This window comes from Crinia signifera, chromosome 1 (assembly GCF_055691185.1).
Source record: "Crinia signifera chromosome 1, ASM5569118v1, whole genome shotgun sequence".
In the NCBI taxonomy this organism is placed as follows: Eukaryota; Metazoa; Chordata; class Amphibia; order Anura; family Myobatrachidae; genus Crinia; species Crinia signifera.
Genome location: NC_139217.1, coordinates 451474098 through 451495817, shown reverse-complemented (window position 1 = coordinate 451495817; position 21720 = coordinate 451474098). Strand labels below are relative to the sequence as shown.

The following is a 21720-nucleotide window of genomic DNA, read 5'->3' as shown; positions in this document are numbered from 1 at the left end:
TATCTGCTGCACTATATAAGACACTAACGGAATCTGCTGCGCTATATAAGACACTGTAACGGAATCTGCTGCGCTATATAAGACACTGTAACGGAATCTGTAGCGCTATATAAGACACTGTGACGTAATCTGCTGCGCTATATAAGACACTGTGATGTAATCTGCTGCGCTATATAAGACACTGTAACGGAATCTGCGGCGCTATATAAGACACTGTAACGGAATCTGCTGTGCTATATAAGACACTGTAACGGAGTCTGCTGCGCTAAATAAGACGCTGTGACGGAATCTGCTGCGCTATATAAGACGCTATGACGGAATCTGCTGCACTATATAAGACGCTATAACGGAATCTGCTGCGCTATATAAGACACTGTAACGGAATCTGCTGCGCTATATAAGACACTGTAACGGAATCTGCTGCGCTATATAAGACACTGTAACATAATCTGGTGCACTATATAACATGCTGACAGCTGTAATAAATATATATATATATATATATATATATATATATATATATAAATATACATATAAAGATATATACAGCACAGCAGGCCAGGGCAGCAGCAGAAAACATTCTTTAGCTGTAAAAAAAAATAATAATCAATCCACCTTGAATAATAGGATAAGTTACAGGGTGGCACGGGCAGCAGCAAAACACCTTCTCCTCCAGGCTACAGCCAGCGCTTGGGAAGGCTGATGACGCTGCTGTAGCCAGGGAGAAGGGAGGGAGTCAGAGACAGGTGACTCTGGCTCGGAGGAGTCAAAACAGTGTCACTGCTGCTACGCTGCGCTGCCCGGAAGCTGGACCGGGCAGCAGCAGCACTTCAGAGAGAGGAGGAAGACATAGGTCAGCGTGACTGTCAGCCCGCCGCCCGGCCTCGCCGCCCATGACGCTTGGCGGCAGGGACCGGGCGAGCAGGGCAGGCGCCGGACAGGGAAGCCGCTTGTTTCAGACACGCTGCGTGTGATGATTGTGTTATTTGCGGAGGGGGGGCGGGCCGGCGGCGCCATTCGACCAATCGCCGCCGCTCCGCCCTCCCTACGCCTCTGAGGTCAGCGTGACTGTCAGCCCGCCGCCCGGCCTCACCGCCCATGACGCTTGGCGGCAGGGACCGGGCGAGCAGGGCAGGCGCCGGACAGGGAAGCCGCCGGCGCTGAGCACGCTGATGCTGGTTTCAGACACGCTGCGTGTGATGATTGTGTCATTTGCGGAGGGGGGGCGGGCCGGCGGCGCCATTCGACCAATCGCCGCCCGGAGCATGAGCTCCGGTGGCTCCGCCCTCCCTACGCCTCTGGTCGTGACCTCCGCCAGTGGGGAGCCGCTGACTCAAAAACACCCTACTATACTATTGCACACACACACACCTAAACAACACGCACACACAGCCCCCCCCACCCACAAATGTCACTGTACCCTCCACACTATCAATGTACATCTTACTCTGTAACCGCTTTTTAATTAAACAAAACAATACACACCCCCTTCCAAATCATATGCTCTCTATTTAACACATTTCACCTATAACTCAAGCTGCAATACAGGCATCTTTCATACAATTCTAACCATATTTCTCATATACAAACGTTCACAAATTAAGGGGGCGCAGCCCTTACGACGGTGTGAAGAGCGCCCGTAGGGCGCGATGAATCACCTAGTCCTGCAATAAAATCCATCATATTTTTAATCGCTTGACGTAAGCAAGTTGACAGGAAGCTTGCGTTTGTGGGTGTTGACGAGCCATTTACTGGAAGTGTCAGGAAGAACACAGGTGCGCCCAAGCGTGGTCAGGGAGGGTGGGTGACGCCAGCTCAGGCCTCATTCAGCCTCTTTAGATCACACTGGCCAAGAAGGTCATGGGCTGCGCATAGACTGTATGCATTGGGAAAATCGTTAGATGGCGAGTGAATTGCTAATGGATTTGCAGCCAATCACAGGGCTGCAATGTTTCTGCAAGCTTGCACGGGGCGGGATTTCAATCTGGCTCTACAAATTAGCAGCCCCGCAATCAGGTCTGAATTACCCTCTCCGACCCAAAAACATCCTCAAGGGAACCTTACACTTTTATTTTCTCCAAGCACGAGCCTTCGAGCAGAGCCACGGATGTTGCTGGTGGTTACCACTAATGTGGCTTATTTTGTAATACACTCTCAACGTCCACTCCCAGTTCCCAGTCACCGCAGTCCTCCACATAGGATACCAGCAATTATTACAGTCATTCAGTGGCGTAACTATAATTTAAGCCCCCCCCCCCTCCCCCGCCGATCACAAAGCAGTGCCCCCCCCCCCCCCCCCCCTACATCTCCCCCCTTGGCCGCCCCTGCCCCCCATCCCCAGCAGATTTACCTGTATACATCAATAAAATGGCATTAAAAGGAGAGGTGATAATCATGGAGACTTCAATCTACCTGATGTAAACTGGGAGCTGCGTGTTGCAAGTTCCACCAGAAGTAGGGACATGCTGAATTCCTTGCAAGGATCATCCCTCCAGCAATTGGTGAGGGTGCCCACTCTTAAGGACGCAATATTAGATTTAATACTTACAAATGGTGACAAGATATCTGATGTAAATGTGGGTGAAAATCTGGGATCCAGTGACCATCAAGCAGTATGGTTCAAAATAAAGACAGAGACCGACTCATCGCACACAAAAACAAAGGTGTTAGATTCTAGGAAGGCTGATTTTGTAGAGATGGGAAACTCTGTAAGGGATTCTTTGGCAGAGTGGAGGAACTTGGAAGGAGTGCAAGAGTAGTGGGGGAAAAAGAAAAAGTGCAATACTAAAAGCAACAGAACTTTTTGTCAAAAGAGTTAGGAAAAACACAAGGAAAAGGAAGCCATTGTGGTTTGCAAAAGAAGTAGCAAGTATTGCGAAAGCAAAAAAGTTGGCCTTTAAGAAATTTAAGCAGACACAAGGAGGCTGAGAAGGTAATCAGATGTGCAAAGGCACAGGCTGAAGAGAAAATGGCCCAGTCAGTGGGTAAAGGAGGGACAACTTTTTTTAGGTATATGAGTGAAAGGAGAAAAACAAAAAAAGGAGTAATAAGACTAAAGTCAGAGAGTGGAAGTTTTCTTGAGGGGGACAATGTAATAGCAGATCATATTAATAATTATTTCTGCTCATTCACTGCTGAAAGAGAGGGGAAGGGACAGGAAGAGGAGCAGCAGAACACGAGGACAGGCACTGATATTAGAGGGAGGAAGATTCAGGGGAAATGTGAGGAAGAATTACTTCAGAGAAAGAGTAGTAGATAAGTGGAATAGCCTACCATCAGAGGTGGTAGAGGAAAATACAGTAGAACAATTTAAACATGCTTGGGATAAGCATATTGATATCCTTACAACGAAATAAGGATCAAATATGGTTTGAGGTAACATGTTTAAAAAAGGGGCAGACTAGATGGGCCAAGTGGTTCTTATCTGCCGTCACATTCTATGTTTCTATGTTTCTATGTTTCTATACGCTGCGGTGGTCCCGGCTCCCCTCCTGGCTTCATTCTGATGGTATGGTGACGGACCTTCATAAAATGTCCACCCCTATATAGCAGCCAGTTCTCTGAAACTGTCTGCTGTATGGGGGCGGACATTTTGTGATGGTCCATTTTTCATAGCATCAGAATGAAGCCAGGAGGGGAGCCGGGGCCACCGCAGTGTATACAGGTAAAGCTGCCGGGGATGGGGGGGGGGGGGGCATTACAATAGCCCCGCAGCCCCTCGGCGCCCGCACTTACACAGAGCCTCCCCGCGACCGCGGGGGCTGCGGTGCTAGTGTTACGCCACTGCAGTAAGCATTGTGGTACTTATGTATTATCTGGGCTCCCATGTTAAATGCACCCCATTTTTTTCATACCCCTACTATCCAACTACGCATGGAGTTGATTTTATATAGTGTGGCGAGCGCAGCGAGCCACCGTGCCCGAAGCGTGGCGAGCCCCGCGAGGGGACGCGGTCTCATAAGAAAAACGGGAGCCCAGATATTACATAAGTACCAGCATTGTCACTAATTACAATGCTGCCAGTTGTGATATAAATTGGTTATAGCTACAATGCTAGGTGCGGTCAAAAGTTTAGGCTTATTTAATGTATAATAAAAGGGCCAGTTTTACTAAATAACTAGTCCAACGGACGGGCAAAAATTTATGCGTATGCAATTCTCAAAAGTTTTGTTAAGTGAAAATGTGTTTTATTTAATGGACTCTTATATGCCTCTAAACGCTTTGGTGGTATGCCCGGAAATTTCTCGGGCTGAGCTGCACTGCAGGAGGGGTCGCCAAGCAAGCAAGTGTAAAGAAAGGGTGCGCCAGTGGTGCCTCCAGCAGTGAACCACTAGTGCACCACCGTCCCCGCTGTCTCTGATCCTCCCCCCTCCAGTTGCCAATCCTCCCCGTCGCTGCTCGTTGAGGATCGGGGCCGTTCGTGTGTTCGGGCATCCAATCACAGGAATGACTGGATAGATGAATGGCTGAGCGCCCAAACACCCGAGCCCCCCAAGTGGCCCTGAACTTCTCCAAGCCGCCGCAAACAGCTGAAGCTGGCAGCAGTAGTCCCAGGGGAGCAGGGGCTGCTGCAGAAGGCAGCGGCTGCCCCTTCTGTGATGAGTATTTCTGGGGCAGGACAAACCTGAAATGCCATGGTAGGTCTGTCCCAGAAAAACCCAACACTCAAGGGAGTCTGTTTATTGTGTTGTACTCAGTGCCGTTGAGAGAGGGGGGGGACATTGATTAAAATATTCAAGCAGTTACATATAATTATTCATCAATTAAATAGATTGAAAAAATATAGAAAATCAACCCTGCAAGGAGACGTCACCATACCTGCCGACAAGAAAATCTTTCTGCAGTTCTGTGAAAAGTTTTTGGAACTCCTTTAGATATTGCTCATCAAGTGAAAATGTGGAAGTTGAATAAGGGCTGGACGGCAACTTGTATCCTGAAATTACATTATTCTACATTGTAATTTAAGAAGAACAAAACTAAAATATCAGTTGATTTAAAACAGACATTTCTTGAGTGGCTAGAAAGTGGGTAGTGGTGGCACTGTGGAGTTGGGGGGGGGGGGGGGTAGATTGAAGTTTTGGCTATGGTGGCAAGAAGCCTGAGGGCTGTTTCACACACTCCGGTTTTGACCTGATGGCAAAGAGCCTTTCACATGCACCAGTTTTTAGCCGAATAAATGTTGTGTGTTCCAAAAAAATAATGGTATTTATGTAATATCACGGCGCCCGGCTACGCTACGTTGTCAGTGTAGCGCCCCTGCCCAGCGCTCCCCAGGGGGCAGCTTGTGCTGCTTGTGTCCTCGGGAGTCCTCCTACACAGCACACACACAGCCTCCAGGACAGGCAGGGAAGCTTCCATCTCCCTGCCTGCTGCCGTTCCCCACCTCCCTGCGGCATGCGAATTTATACCAAGTTTCGTGTACTTATTCCCAATAAGCAGAACGGTTTACAGGAAATTATACCTGCTGTATTTAAGTGTGTTTAAGTACTTAGTACTGAGAAAGGATACCGCTTTTCACTTATTGTCCATCGGTTTGGGATTAATTTGGCAAATGCCTCCATTTCAAAACCCCACTATCCACGCCAGCTCGAAGCATGGTGAGCGCAGCGAGTCCCGCATTCCGCATCCTCCCAACCTGTTTATACCTCCACTATCCACGTCAGCGTGGAGTTGATTTTATAAAGTGTGGCGCAAGTCCACGCCGACGTGGATAGTGGGGGTATGAACAGGTCGGAGGACACATAACACGTGCGCTCGCCACGCTTCGGGCTGGCGTGGATAGTGGGGGTGTTTCAGGAACACATTCACACCTGCCATATCATACATCTTAGACAGTAATGACGATGTGTTAATTGGTAACTGGATTTTAGTTAATAATAAAGAAGAAAAAAGCAACTTAACAAAGCACAATAATATCAAATTATCAAGACCAAAGAAAATAATTAAACAGTTATTCCTCTGATTCTGCATTCACAGAAACTGCAGCTGAAGTTGACGCAGTTGTGTCTGCATCTGTGTCGTCTGCTTGGTCAGCCTTTGGGAGCAGAGTAAGGTCATAAAGAATACGCTGGAAAGCGTTTTCTGCGCCAACAGTTTTTCGCCAAATAAATTCCTGGAGCTAGGAGTCCAGATTTTGGCGCGCAGTGCTCTTTTGCCTTTTGTTACGCCACTTACACGATCCCCAAAGGCGTTCAATGTTTTGGGTATGAACCCCAGTGTCCGGATCAATGAAATTATAGCGGTGGTTCACCCATGCATGGTGTTACCCTGCCTGCTCCAGCTGTTCGGTGTTATATGCACGCCAGCAATCCGAATATATAGTTGTCCCCAGTGCTCGAAGTGGAAATTTTAAAGTGGGGGTATGGAGAAACAAAGGCTGAATCTATGTGCGCGCCGGATGCGCTCCAGAAAAGGGGGCACGGCCACTCAAAAGGGGCGTGTCTTTAAGAGCAGTGTATCACACTACATATACATATTTCCAAAACTTAGGACATCAGTCCACCATTGCAAAAACATTTATAGGCTCACATAAGATAACATTACTGCATAGTCAACACGGTGCTTCTGGGTCATGCAGAGCACCTTTTTCAGGACAACAGCAAAACAACAGAGATTAAATGGAGATTTACAGTATGTCATTTAATTTCCTGTTGTTTCACAGTTGTGCTGATGAAATAGCCTGGGAGAGTAGGAGGAATAGTGTGAAACAGGAGAGAGTAGGAATAGTGGGAGAAGGGAGAGGAGGAGGAATAAAGGTAGATGAGGAATAGTGGGAGACGGGAGAGCAGGAGAGAGTAGGAATAGCAGGAGCCTGGAGAGGAGGAATAGTAGGAGATGAGAGAGGAGGAATAGTAGGAGATGAGAGAGGAGGAATAGCAGGAGACGGGAGAGCAGGAGAGAGTAGGAATAGTGGGAGAAGGGAGAGGAGGAGAGAGGAGGAATAGTGGGAGAAGGGAGAGGAGGAGGAGGAATAAAGGTAGACGAGGAATAGTGGGAGACGGGAGAGCAGGAGAGAGTAGGAATAGCAGGAGACGGGAGAGCAGGAGAGAGTAGGAATAGCAGGAGACGGGAGAGGAGGAGAGAGTAGGAATAGCAGGTGGTGGGAGAGGAGGAATAGTAGGAGACGGGAGAGCAGAAGAGTGTAGGAATAGCAGGAGATGGGAGTGCAGGAGAGTGTAGGAATAGCAGGAGACGGGAGATCAGGAGAGTGTAGGAATAGCAGGAGACGGGAGATCAGGAGACGGGAGATCAGGAGAGTGTAGGAATAGCAGGCGACAGGAGAGTGTAGGAATAGCAGGAGATGAGAGAGGAGGAGAGAGTAGGAATAGCAGGTGATGGGAGAGGAGGAGAGAGTAGGAATAGCAGGTGATGGGAGAGGAGGAGAGAGTAGGAATAGCAGGTGATGGGAGAGGAGGAGAGAGTAGGAATAGCAGAAGATGGGAAAGCAGAAGAGTGTAGGAATAGCAGGTGACGGGAGAGCAGGAGAGTGTAGGAATAGCAGGTGACGGGAGAGCAGGAGAGTGTAGGAATAGCAGGTGACGGGAGAGCAGGAGAGTGTAGGAATAGCAGAAGATGGGAAAGCAGGAGAGTGTAGGAATAGCAGGAGATGGGAGAGCAGGAGAGTGTAGGAATAGCCGGAGACGGGAGAGCAGGAGAGTGTAGGAATAGCAGGAGACAGGAGAGCAGGAGAGTGTAGGAATAGCAGGAGATGGGAGAGGAGGAATAGTGGGAGGCAGGAGACAAGAGAGTGTAGGAATAGTAGGAGACGGGAGAGCAGGAGAGTGTAGGAATAGTAGGAGACGGGAGAGCAGGAGAGAGTAGGAATAGCAGGAGATGGGAGAGCAGGAGAGTGTAGGAATAGCAGGAGACGGGAGAGCAGGAGAGTGTAGGAATAGCAGGAGACGGGAGATCAGGAGAGTGTAGGAATAGCAGGAGACGGGAGAGGAGGAATAGTGGGAGGCAGGAGACAAGAGAGTGTAGGAATAGTAGGAGACGGGAGAGCAGGAGAGTGTAGGAATAGTAGGAGACGGGAGAGCAGGAGAGTGTAGGAATAGCAGGAGACGGGAGATCAGGAGAGTGTAGGAATAGCAGGAGACGGGAGAGGAGGAATAGTGGGAGGCAGGAGACAAGAGAGTGTAGGAATAGTAGGAGACGGGAGAGCAGGAGAGTGTAGGAATAGTAGGAGACGGGAGAGCAGGAGAGTGTAGGAATAGCAGGAGACGGGAGATCAGGAGAGTGTAGGAATAGCAGGAGACGGGAGAGCAGGAGAGTGTAGGAATAGCAGGAGACGGGAGAGCAGGAGAGTGTAGGAATAGCAGGTGACAGGAGAGGAGGAGAGAGTAGGAATAGCAGGTGACAGGAGAGGAGGAATAGTGGGAGGCAAGAGACAAGAGACAAGAGAGTGTAGGAATAGTAGGAGACAGGAGAGCAGGAGAGTGTAGGAATAGCAGGAGATGGGAGAGGAGGAGAGAGTAGGAATAGCAGGTGACTGGAGAGGAGGAGAGAGTAGGAATAGCAGGTGACTGGAGAGGAGGAGAGAGTAGGAATAGCAGGTGACGGAAGAGGATGAATAGTGGGAGGCGGGAGAGCAGGAGAGTGTAGGAATAGCAGGAGATGGGAGAGGAGGAATAATGGGAGACGGGAAAGGAGAGAGAGTGTAGGAATAGTAGGAGACGGGAGAGGAGGAATAGCGGAAGATGGGAGAGGAGGGGAGAGTAGGAAAAATGGGAGATGGAGAGTGTAGGAATAGCAGGAGACAGGAGAGGAGGAATAGCGGATGATGGGAGAGGAGAAGAGAGTAGGAATACCCCCCCCCCCACTGGTAAACACACCACAACTTGTGGGGTCTGTGTCAGCGGCAGCAGCGGCCAGGGTTTCCATCTCAGCTTCAGCAGCGACCGGAGATTCCCTCTCAGCGACAGCTGCGGCCGGGGCTTCCATCTCAGCGACAGCAGGCTGCAGCACGGGGGTGCTGAGGCCAAGCCCACTACTGAGCACTGTCCTCTCCAACAGCAGCTCCAGCCCGTGCACGCCTGAGTCCGGCTTCATGGCTTCCCTGCTGCAGCCATGAAGCCAATCTGCCCCTGGGCTATGCTGCAAGTACCTGCTTTGCTTTGTCGGGCTTAACAGATCACAGGAGACTCCGTTATTGCGGAGGGGAGGCAGAAGACAGAGTTGTCTTCCACCTCCCCCTGTCTTCCTTCCTGAGCAGGGGAGTTGCAGTAAAAAAAAAAAAAAAGGCAGCGCTCACAGGAAGTGCAGGTATGTCATACCGGTGTATATCGGCCCACTTTGAGCACTGGTTGTCCCCGGTTCTATATATCTGTTGATGGCGGACATCAGGGTGCTGGCGTCACGTCTGTCCATAGGCGTTATAAAACACTCACCGGTGTCTCTGGATATGCCTCCAAACAACCACTGCTGAGGCAGCACGCGTCCGACGTGACTTTTTCTCTGTACAAACAGACTCTTATCCACCTCAACTATTTTTCCCGCACCGCCAATCCGGCGTTGGGGCTGCGACATTAGGTCCACGCATAAGGTTATTGTACAGCACGGTGGTTTTATTCGAAAACTTTAGTTGTTGCTCACAAAACGATATGCTTAAGAGCTTCTCCGCCCATGAATAAATAAAACGGATGAGGGTAAGAAATGGTATACGACACCCCGGGAACCAATGTGCCGCACAGAGACTGACCTTCTTACGACAGGTTTTAATATGGCAGCGCCACATACACTCCTTCATACTAAAGCGCATTGAGTGGCCATTAACACCGGTTTGTGTCAGTGGCAGCAAATGGTGCTGCTGAAAAAATGCCACCGACTCCTCCTCTGTCTGCAGCAGGTTAAACATTGTGAGAGGTTCTGCAGCCATTCAGCAGTCACTTCACCTTCAGCTCTGACTGATTACGGTAACTGCGTAACGCTGACTGACTAAGCGGGAACACTACGCCGAATCTGACTACACTGGCCACGGGGACGCTACGCTAACTACGTAACGGGCGCCGTGATATTACACAAGTACCAAAAAAATACATTAAATCAAATATAAAAATATTTTAAATATTTACAATATATTTACATCTATTTCTGCCGTATTTGGCAAATTCATTGTGAGGGCGGGGTTTCAATGTGATGTCAAGTTGGGGCAGGAAAAGCTGCAGCAGCACACCAAAAACCGGTGTGTGTTAACCACCCCATTTGCCTGTGTAATACAGTGTCAGTTCCGGTGGAGCGATCCGTCTGCTACCCGGCGGCCCTTGTGAAAGGACACATAAGCTGTCCATCCTGATCAATATGTCCGGCACTGCCACCAGCCCTTACTATAACTCCTTCATTAAACCTGTACAGGGTTTCCGAATCTGAACATAAATGGAAAAATCTACATTACGCAGTGTCATTTTAAATGAAATAGAGGCCTCCATCCACTAGTGCGATACGGCCTGTTTTCATGTGATTTCAATGGATTGCATGAAAGCTGGCACATCTCAGGGGCTTTTTCGTGCATTTGCGATGCCAGGGGCGCTCCCATGCATGTGCCTCACATCTCAATTGCAGATCTCACTGGATGCCATCAATATCGAGAGTGATCGCACCTGAATCGGTGCACATCGCAGTGAATGCGATCGCTCGCAGGAAAGTGATTAGCCCATTCCACCTAATGAATTGCATGTGTACATCGCAGGTAAAAAAAATTGACAGTTTCAAGTGCACCGCATCCCCTTGCATCGCTCGCAATGCTTCGGGCACGGTGACTCGCTACGCTCGGCTCACTATTTTATTCTCCCACCACGCCCTAGTGGATGGTAGGGCATGAAATACCACCTGTTGGCACATCGGCTCAAAAAACAGTGAAAAACCCCATGTCGACCTTTTCACTGTCGACCTAATGCTTGTGTGGGCCTAATGACCTGTCGACCTAATGATTGTCGACCAAATGACCGTATCCCGCATTAGGATAGATTGCATGTGATAAAACTCACATAACAATAAAAACAACTCAAGTACCAAATTGCAATCGAAGCCTCCCGGGAAGGTCCTGCCCACATTGTAGGGAAACTGCATGCCACCAATTGCTGAGAGAGAACTCACTAGTGGATGGGGGCCTAGTGATTTTGTGTTGATGCTTTGTACTTAACACTCTACTGTTGGGCAGGGCCGCCGAGAGGCAGGGGGGGGCGGGTACATTTTACCTGGGCCCGGGCCTGCCAGGGGGGCCCGGGTCCGGCGGACACACACTCATACCCTCCAACTGTACTGTTTTTAACGGTCTGTACCGGCAAATTAAACTTGTACCGATTTTTTTAAGAATTGACAGCCGGGCAGAGAAAGCTGTCTGTGCGCTGCCCGGCTGGATCTAGTTTCTGACTTTCTGCCGTATACTCATGTCAAAGCAGCGGCAGCAGCCTGGTCCGACGCTGTTATCAATTCTCCCTAGTCTGGACGGCCGCGAGCCAATAGGAGCTCGCGGTCCGGCAGCCGCTCATGATTGGCTGCCTGGACCGGGAGCTCCTATTGGCTCGCGGCCATCCAGACTAGGGAGAATTGAAAATAGACCAGGCTGCTGCCGCTACTCAGCCATCTTACTGCACCCCCCTGCGGCCACCGCGCTCCGATCTCCTCCGAGTCCCATGGGATCCCGGCGCCGACATCAGCCTGGGTGCACTGTATTGTGTACACATCACTCTGCAAGGTAACGGCTGGCTATGCGGGAGACCACCACGGGTGTCTTCCGTACTGGAGAACTTGGGAGTATAAAGATGGCGGGTATACAGTGTAAGGAGGGCACAGTGGGGAGAGAGCACGCAGGAGACCATACCCAGTCAGCCAGGCAGCGCACAGACAGCTCTCTCTGCCCAGCTGTCAATTCTGTGGCTCAGGCTGCACTGACCTGAATAATAAAATCTCCTCACTTGACTCTGTTATACTGTACTCTGTCCATCCTGTGACATGTGCACCTGCTGCAGCTCATGTCACATGGTGGCTTGGTGGACTGCTAGCATATTAATTAAGTATATTTATTATACTTATCTATTATTTATTAAATAAGTATTAAATATACTTATTTAATATGCTAGCAGTCCACCAAGCAGTGGTGCAAGTAAGTTTTTTTTCTTGGTGGTACTGATAGCCTCCACCAAAAATGGGCGTGGTCATGTGTCATGAGGGGGCGTGGTCACACAAAGCTAGAGGAGTGACTAAATGACAATAGTGGCGTGGCATCAGGAGACAAGGAATGAGAAACAGGGAATGACTGGGGGTGGGTTGGCTCTTGCTTGGGGGAGAGCCGGGCAGCTTATGCTTACAATAGTGAAGCCTGCTCTTCATGCTGTCGGCGCTGCTGATGCCTGTCAGTGTGACAGGCTAAATCAGCAGTAACTGGTAGCTGCATACAGCACCAATCATAATGCTGGGTGGGCGGGCTGCGGATGCATTATATTTCGACTTAAAATAAAAATAGAAATGACAGTGGGTCAGGGAGTAAGTGGTACTGCGTACCTGCAACATATTTCTTACAGGTACTCCGTACCACGCCGTACCCCCTTACTTGCAGCACTGTCACCAAGCCACCATGTGACATGAGCTGCAGCAATTGCTGGGCCAGGGGCAGGGTGCCTGGGGATGTGACAACACCCACTTTACCCAAGGCCACACCCACTTTACCCATGGCCACGCCCCTTCCTAAATGTGTACCGATTTCTGCCCTTCAAATGTTGGAGGGTATGCACACTTTAAAAAAAATATTTATTGGGCTGCGGGTGCGCCGGGATGACAAGGACCCGCCCGCCCATGTGTCCGGCCACCCGCCCGCCCATGTGTCCGGCCACCCACCCATCAGCTGCAGCTGCCCCTGCTTTATCCTGCCTTCCCCTGCACACAGAGAGACAGAAGCTAGAAGTCATAGTTCACCTCTAGCGTCTGACAGGAAGCACAGCTCTGCACTTCCTGGTAACGCTGCAGAGCTGTGCTCCCTGTCAGAGACGCTGGAAGTGAAAAATGACTTCTAGCGTCTGTCTCTCTATGCGCAGGGGAAGGCAGTATAAAGCAGGGGCAGCTGCAGCTGATGGGTGGGTGGCCGGACACACGGGCACATATTAACCCCTTGGCAACGAGCTAGAACCCCTGGCAACGGAAATCCCCCTTGGCAACGAGCATTAACCCCTGGCAAAAAATATTAACCCCTTGGCAACATCCAATAACCCCTTGCAACGCATATTAACCCCTTGGCAATGAGCAAGAACCCCAGGCAATGGACAATAAACCCCCCTTGGCAACGAGCAAGAACGCCTGGAAACGGGCATTAACCCTCCTTGGCAATGAGCATTAACCCCTGGGAACAAATATAAACCCGTTGGCAACAAGCAATAACCCCTGGCAATGCATATTAATCCCTTGGCAACGAGCAAGAACCCCTGGCAACGCACATTAACCCCCCCCTTGGCAACGAGCAAGAACCCCTGGCAACACACATTAACCCCCTTTGGCAACGAGCAAGAACCCCTGGAAATGGACATTACCCACCTTGGCAACCGACATTAACCCCCTTGGCAACCGACATTAACCCCCTTGGCAACGGACATTGACCCCCTTGGCAACAAGCAGGTAATTTATCATTTATTAGAAGCCTTACTGTGGGGGGCAATGTGGTGTGGCATAGTCAGTGTGTATCGACTTTTGTGTGACATCCCATTTTTTTGGGACGGTCCTGCGGGAATTAGACACTGCACGCGTCTAATGAGGCAGGCAGGGAGGCTGAGGGCATGGCCAGCAGTTCATACAGCACTGGCCATGCCCTCACAGCGACAAAACGGCGCCCAAAAATTTTGCCTCTGGCACCCAAATATATTCCTTTCTCCACTGCCAAAGTTGGGAGTTATGCATTAGGTGTGAGGGGCATTGCAATGTGTGGCATAATGTGTCAGGGGCATTACAGTGTGCAGCATAGTATCATAGGCATTGTGGTGAGCAGGCCGCAGTGCTGACCACCAGCGCCGGAACCTGCTTGCCGCCGGGCCTCCCACATCCTCCCCGACGCCGGAAACTGCTCGCCGCCGGGCCTCCCACATCCTCCCACATCCTCCCACATCATACCCTACGCCGGAACTTGCTAGCCGCCGGGCCTCCAACGTCGCACATGTCTACCCGATGCCTGCCTCTGCACTGCGGCCACCTGCCCCCCTCCGCAGCTCAGAAAAAGTAAGTCAGTGTGGGGGCACGGGGGCAATTTTCTTTTAGGGATGCCAATCCCGGGATTGAGCATTTTTCAATCCCAGTGATATTGGTGTACCGGCCCCAAGATTTCTGTTGCCATCCCTTACATAGAAATGACCTTCTAGACCTAATTTGTCTCTGTCCCTGCGTCCCCACCATCTCTGTCCCCACCATCTGGCCCTTCGTCACCACCGTCTCTGTCCCTGCATCCCGCTCTATGCACCTTTGTCCCCACCATCTCTCTCCCTGCATCCCCACCATTCCTCTCACTGTCCCTGAATTTTGCCACAATGTGTGTGGCATAATGTGAATTTTGGCACAATCCATGTGGAATAATTTGAATTTTGTGTCATTCCATGTGGCATAATGTGAATTTTACGACATTCCATGTGAATTCTGGCTCATTCTGTGTAGCATAATGTGTAAGGGGCAAGTATAAGGAGTCTACTATTGTGTTGCATAAAGGGTATATGGTGTGGTACACACCCCTATATCCTTTTAATGGCCACAACTCATTTCTGTAGCTCGCCACTCCAGGGGGGCCCCGTGACACTGTTGTACCGGGGCCCAGGATTTCTCTTGGCAGCCCTGCTGTTGGGATAGTGGGACACAGTAAAAGTTTACCCCTCGTGCTTTGCAAGTGAATCTGGGATTCACTTGTGTGATTTTTGCCATTGGTTACGTATTAGGAATATTATGCATTTCATGTATGCAGCTGTAGTTTTCCTCAGGTAATCGTCGCTGCAACACTTCAAAAACCACTAAAACCTATTCCCCTCTAACCTGACCTGGGAGCATGCCCTCTCCACCCTGGAGGAACATTCGCACTTCGTGCCCGTTGTTATGTAGAACACGGGAGACTTCATCCATCAGCAGATAATGACTCCCACCTAACAAGAAAGGAAGAGAAAAGAAATGTAGATCGATATAATTGAAAATAAAGATAATATAATATTATACTGTAATAGTGTGCTGAGAGGGGACGCGGTGCACTTACACGGTGTCCATGTTGGCATATGTCAACATAGACACAAAAACCGTGAAAAACTCATGTCAACTTTATTCATGTCGACCTTTTGTCAATGTCAACCATTTCAAGGTGTCGACCATCAGTCGTCCGTGCTGGAATGTAGGAAAAAACTGGAGTACCAGGAGGAACCCACGCAAGCATGAGGAGAATGTACCAACTCCGCACAGTTAGGACCATGGTGGGAATCGAACCAATGACATCAATGCTGTGAGGCAGTAATGCTAACCATTACACCGTCCGTGCTGGATTGTAGGAGGAAACCAAAGTGCCCATAGAAAACCCACACAAGCACGGGGAGAATATACAAAATCCACACAGTTAGGGCCATTGGGGGTTACGGACGCATGACCTCAGTGCTGTGAGGTGGGAATGCTAACCATTACACCGTCCGTGCTGGATTGTAGTAGGAAACCGGAGTCCACAGAGAAAACCCACATAAGCACGGGGAGAATATACAAACTCCACACAGTTAGTGCCATTGGGGGTTTCGGGCGCATGACCTCAGTGCTGTGAGGTGCTAATGCTAACCATTACATAATGACTGGAAGAACTTGGCATTTAGTAAGCTATTCTATGATGTCCATGTTAATATATGTAACATCATGCAGTAGGTAAAAGGTGGAATCTCCCCTAGGCTGTATAGCGGCACACAGGTGTCATTATGGGCCTTATTCTAGTTCACTCTTTCTGACAAAATCCTTCTTAGGATGGACAAAACCATCTGCACTGCAGGTGGGGCAGATGTAACTTGTGCAGAGAGAATTAGATTTGGGTGGGGTTTTAATTCAAAGTGAGATCTATATTGCAGTGTAAAACTAAAGCAGCAAGTATTTAGCCTGCACAGAAACAAAATAACTCACCCAAATCTAATTCTCTCTGCACATTTTACATCTGCCCCCCCCCCCTGCAGTGCACATGGTTTTGTCCATCAAAGAAGGATTTTGTCAGAAAGAGTGAACTAGAATAAGGCCCTATGTGACAGTTCAGTGGATTCCACTAGACAGACAGGTTCCTTGGTATGTGACACTGGCCATGTTACAGGTAGCATGTGTGTGACTGTGATAATCTCCCTTCATACATCTGACCCACAGATTATTATTACAGATACTACAACGTGTGCATGCAGGTGAAGCAGTCACGCACATGCTACCTGTAACATGGCCAGTGTCACATACCAAGGAACCTGTCTGTCTAGTGGAAGCCACTGAACTGTCACATAATGACACCGGTGTGCCGCTATACAGCCTAGGGGAAATACCACCTTTTGCCTACTGCATGATGTTACATATATTATTACATTATATTACATGGACATCATAGAATAACTTACTAAATGCCAAGTTCTTCCAGTCATTATGTAATGGTTAGCATCACCACCTCACAGCACTGAGGTCATGCGTCCGAAAGCCCTAACTGTGTGAAGTTTGTATATTCTCCCCGTGCTTGTGTGGGTTTTCTCCTGGGACTCCGGTTTCCTCCTACAATCCAGCACTTCTACTAGCTTAATAAATATGCCCCAAAGTACCTGGTACTTTATCACCGGACAATCAGCTCTTGACTGTTAAAATACAGGCTGGGTTTAAAAAGGGACAGTTAGGAGCTGATTGGTCAGTGATAAAGTACCAGGCATGTTATCACTTCTCCCTTATCACTGCTTCATACATGTACCCCTGTGTAACCTAAGGGGACTCTGGGAGGGTCTCCCTGCTCTCGCACACCCAGCACAGGGGCTGAGACACCGCAGCATGGAAATCAGCGCTGAATGAATCAGCATAAAAAACAGTAACCTGGACTCCTATTGGATTGGGGGCAGGCTTAACACGGTCATATCTTATGCAAGCATTTTTCAACTAGTGTGCATTGAGCTGTTCTCAAGTGGTGTGCCCCAATAGCTAGAGATGTCCACACTAGTTTGCAGCCACCGCCAAAAACGCAAAGGCTAAATATACTTTAGTATTAACAGCACTGTAATGGAAACTGCTGAGGTTTTCAGGTAATGTTATACCCCTTTCATGCCACACTCTGGGTCCGACTTTGATTGATCGGCCGATATATTGATGCACCATCGGCCAGTGTGTATGAGCGATATATCTGTAAATGGCGTTGATCACAGATGTATCACGTCGGCACTGCAACACAGCTGATGCCCGATATATCTAGAGATATATCGGCGCATCGCATTGTGTGTGTGGGTGAGCCATTGATGACTGACAGCTAAGTGTATGCGCCCAGACACTTGTGATGTCTGTTCCGACGGATCAGGCAGTGTGAATGGATAATGAGCTGCCCGATCCATCTGGGTACACACTAATAGTTTTATCACATGTGGTCGGCCGCGGTTCTCCGGCGTGCAGTTGCCGAGGTATCTAGTTAAAATCGCACGCTGTTGTATTGTATCGCATGTGATTGGATCTAGATGCGATTTAATAGAAAACGCACATAGCACATATCACACCTTGTGACTCACAGTGCCAGCGGGAGCAGGGTGCCCGGCACCGGGCAGGAGAAGACGCTGGCTGCCAGGCAGCGGCGGGAGGAGCAGAGCACTTGAACTTCTAAATAACATTTTTGGTCTATTTACCAAATAATTTACTCACATATAAAAACTGCTGCAATGCCAGGTGTCCTTGCAACGTAGACTAATTATTATTAGATTAATTATTAGACTAACTAGATTATTCACCTGCATTGCCTCTCAGCTGCATTACAGTGTGGAATGCCTTAGCACATATTTATATCACACAAACTCACCCATTAAGCACATTGTCAAAATCTTGGCTCCCTGCAGAAGAGGGAACTGCAACATAAAGAGGAGGAAGATGGAACGCTTCTTATCTCCGGCCATTCTTCTAGGAATCACACCTGTACTGTGACAGTCTCAGCAGTGACTGAACTCTTATGGAAGGGTGTAAGGTTTAGCCACGCCTCTTCTGGCAGTGTTATAGCTGCATGTCATGGGTCCAATAGCTCTTCTGAGATATATACAGTACAGTGAAAACTTTAGATTCATTGCAAGGACTTTGTTACTTTAGAACAGACATGGCCAAAAAGTCGATTGTGATCTCTCTGGAACAACTAGGGGGAATTCAAACAATACATATTCACAGGATACAGCTTATGTCCCGGTACGAAACATTCCATTACATCCCAAAAGGTCCTGGATTTCCTCCTGAACAGATACATTCCAACTGGTGATAGGTGGATTTTAAATCTCATTAGGGGAGATGTAAAGGGAGCTGGCAAATGCCCTCCTAGTAAGCTGCCAGGGAAGTTGAAGGAAAATCAGGTCCAACTTGTCCCTCAAACAAGTCAGACCTGTGTATGCAGGGCCGGCGCCACCACTAGGCAGCTTTAGGCATTTGCCTAGGGCGACGGCCACTGGAGGGCGGTACTGAGCCGCCAGGTGCCATAGAAATCTGCAGAAGCTGCCAAGCACGGAACTCATCCCAGCAGGGTCAGGGAGCGGGGAGCAGGTGAGTGAGTGATACGATTTACATTCATGGTACATTGTACACATTCGATTTACTGGATCGAATTCGATATTTCCTTGGCTGCACAGTCTATTTTTCTTTTCGATTTTGAGAAAACGGAAGCGCGCATCAAATCGAATGCAGATCAAAAGTGTCCTAAAAACCATTCTATGTGGATTCAATTTTGCTTCTATAAGCAAAATCAAATCTAAAACGGGAAAATCGAAGTGTTTGTACACAGCTTAAAGTGCATTTTTGAGGTTTATACACAAATAGGGCCAGGTATATCAACCTTGAGAAAGTGATAAAATGGAGAGTGATAAACAGCCAGCCAATCGGGAGTGGCTTGGCTGTGTATGGGAATTAGGGCTCCGGTACATATCCGCTGAATATTCTGACATCCCTGCCCAAACACATCCTGTAGCGCTGGTCCCTGGGCGCATTTTGGGCAGTTTTCCAGCTACGGGCGGTGAGTTTAACTTCCGCGGCCGTGATCGCAGCCTGATCCGCCCAGTGTCTCCTGCACACAAGCGCCAGAGGTGCGGCGCCATCTTGAGAATCCTTGGAGCTGCACTAAATACCAGCACTGAGCAGCACGGACCCAGCCGTTGTAGGACGCTATCGTGTGACGCCTCCTGCACTTCCACATAACACCAGGGGCAGTGCAGTGCATACCGGCGGTGATTGACACACTGCAGTAAACATCCCCTTCCCTTCTCTTTGCATCAATGCCTCACCTATTGCGGTCTTTGGGACTTTCGGACCCGCTCAGGGCCTGTATTTTTGGAGACATATTTGCATTTAAGCTACATTGGGGAAATTTACTAAGGTGAATACGCCTTTTTTAGGCGTATTCATAGGCAAATATGACTCCCTATATGTACTTTCGGCATTTACTGTGCTGAAAATACGTCAATTCATATTCATGGCACATTCGTAGTCGTATTTACATATACGAATGTATAGGCCATTGACTGAATACGAGAAGGAATCGCCATTCATTCAAACGGTAATTCTAACTTACTAAGCAGCATTTTCTAGGTGTATTTGGCAGAAGCCTGCACGGTACAGTCAGATCTGTACAGGCTTCAGTCCCCCCCCCCCCCCCCTCCATGGCCGCAACCAGCCCTGGGCTCAAAGAGCCTGTCCTGGTTTTAAAAATTAACATAGGGGTTCCCTTGAATTTTTAAAACCAGCACCAGACTCAAGGACCGGTCCTAGTTCCCAAAATATGGGGGACAAAACAAGTATGGGTCCCCCGTATTTTGAGAACCAGCACTGGGCTAAACCAGCCAGCAGGGTAATTCCACAGCCAGGGGGAGACTTTTTATGCAAGTAAGATAAAACTATTGGGTTCTGCTGTAGAACTAAAAGTCACAGCATGCAACCCATTAATGGGCTTGTTGGGACTCCACAGCAGAACCGATAGCCAAATAAATAAATACACAGACACCTGAAAAATAAAACTGCAATACACACAGAGCCCATACGTACAGATACTTACCTACAGTATATTGACCCAATATAGTCCCCTTTTCCGGTAGTAATCCATACAGGGTACCTGAAGAAGGAAACCATACTCACCAGGGTCTTCCGGTGAAGACAACATCCTCTTGGGTCCCTGTAGGCATTTCACTGTACTTGACAGACTAAAAAAGCGCATGTACGCGATCCCTGCACAGACTGGCGGTGCCGCAGAATGTCTTTGTTTACATTCTGCGGCTCCTTCCCCCAAATAGAAATAGCCACTCCAGATTGGCCACTAGGCAGCCAATAGCACTATTTGGGGGGGAAGCCACAGAATGTAAACAAAGACATTCTGTGGCACCACCAGTCCGTGCAAGGATCGCATACAGGTGCCTTTTTTTTATTTTGCCAAGTACGGTGGATGCCTACAAGGACCTAATAGGACGTGATCTTTATTTTGCCCCATGAATTCTAGAACCAAGACTGGCTCTTTGAGCCTGGGGCTGGTTATGGCCCTGGGGGGGACCCCACGCCAGTTTTTAAACTATTTATTTTTTCTATTTTTAGACACTGCAGCCTGGATGGATCTGACTGATCTGTGCAAGCTGCCAACGCGTATTTGTATTTAGTGGCCATATATATGGCTGCTAAATACGAATCCGGCAGCCTACGCCATCGGCCAAATACGAATTCGTATTTCAGATAAAACATGAATGATGACAGTTGTATTCATTCATATTTAGAGTACAAATACGACCGAGTCAAATTCTTAGTGAATTTCCCCCATTGTCTTCTATCCTCATAATTTGGACTCTTTACTCCCTGAATTGTTACTCTCCTGATACTTCGCTGGATACTCCATCCTCCTTGCCTGACAGCTGATAAGCCCTGGTGGTGAGCTAGCCAACACATCGTTATTGTTGTTCTTCATCTGGAGCATTATTTGGACTACCACCATTAATATGGCTGATCCTTTATGATTGTTGCTCAGGGCGATTGATGTTTCTACTCAGAAGATTATTGCTAAACTTGGAAATGTGGTCGCAGAGCTTTCAAATCCTGCCTTTATGACATACCTCCCAACATGACCCTCTCCAGGAGGGACACAATGCTCTGTTTCTGGACTTCTCTCTTAATGTATGATTCTAGTCAACTGTTTTAAACAGGTTAATGGACAAGAAAGGTGTTATACCACAGGTGATGGTAGTAATAAATGAAGAGGGAAGTCCAGGAGCAGAGCAATGTGTCCCTCCTGGGGAGGGTCATGTTGGGAGGTATGCTATGACTTGTACATTGGCTGATTCCATGGATCTCCTGGACCTAGAATGAGATATCTTCTGTTATATTTGATGCTGGTTCCACTAATATTCTTTGTCCATCCTGCCATTGGGGGTTATTCTGATTCACTCAGAAAGGCACAATCACTCTCTAATGGACAAAACCATGTGCACTGAAGGTGGGGCAGATGTAACATGTGCAGAGAGAGTTAGATTTGGGTGGAGGTGTATTTCAAACTGATATCTATGTTACAGTGTAAATATA

At 48.6% G+C, this 21720-nt stretch overlaps 1 protein-coding gene across 1 annotated transcript; it reads right to left on the bottom strand.

The window, feature by feature from the left end:
- Positions 1-4790: 4790 nt before the first annotated feature.
- Positions 4791-19661, bottom strand: LOC146017317 (UDP-glucuronosyltransferase 3A1-like). The gene is made up of 3 exons (XM_083151795.1): positions 17993-19661; positions 15000-15101; positions 4791-4933 (listed from the first exon to the last, which is right to left on the bottom strand). Exons 1-3 carry the CDS (start codon positions 18084-18086, stop codon positions 4791-4793), a joined length of 339 nt encoding a protein of 112 aa, XP_083007921.1. The 5' UTR covers positions 18087-19661.
- Positions 19662-21720: the final 2059 nt, after the last annotated feature.

Excerpts from the sequence above, each read along its gene's own strand:
- LOC146017317 (XM_083151795.1), bottom strand. The coding sequence starts at position 18,086 with ATGGCCGGAGATAAGAAGCGTTCCATCTTCCTCCTCTTTATGTTGCAG. Across the intron at positions 15,102-17,992 it reads TTTGACAATGTGCTTAATGG|GTGGGAGTCATTATCTGCTG; the intron begins GTGAGTTTGTGT and ends CTTTCTTGTTAG. Across the intron at positions 4,934-14,999 it reads TGGAGAGGGCATGCTCCCAG|GATACAAGTTGCCGTCCAGC; the intron begins GTCAGGTTAGAG and ends ATGTAATTTCAG.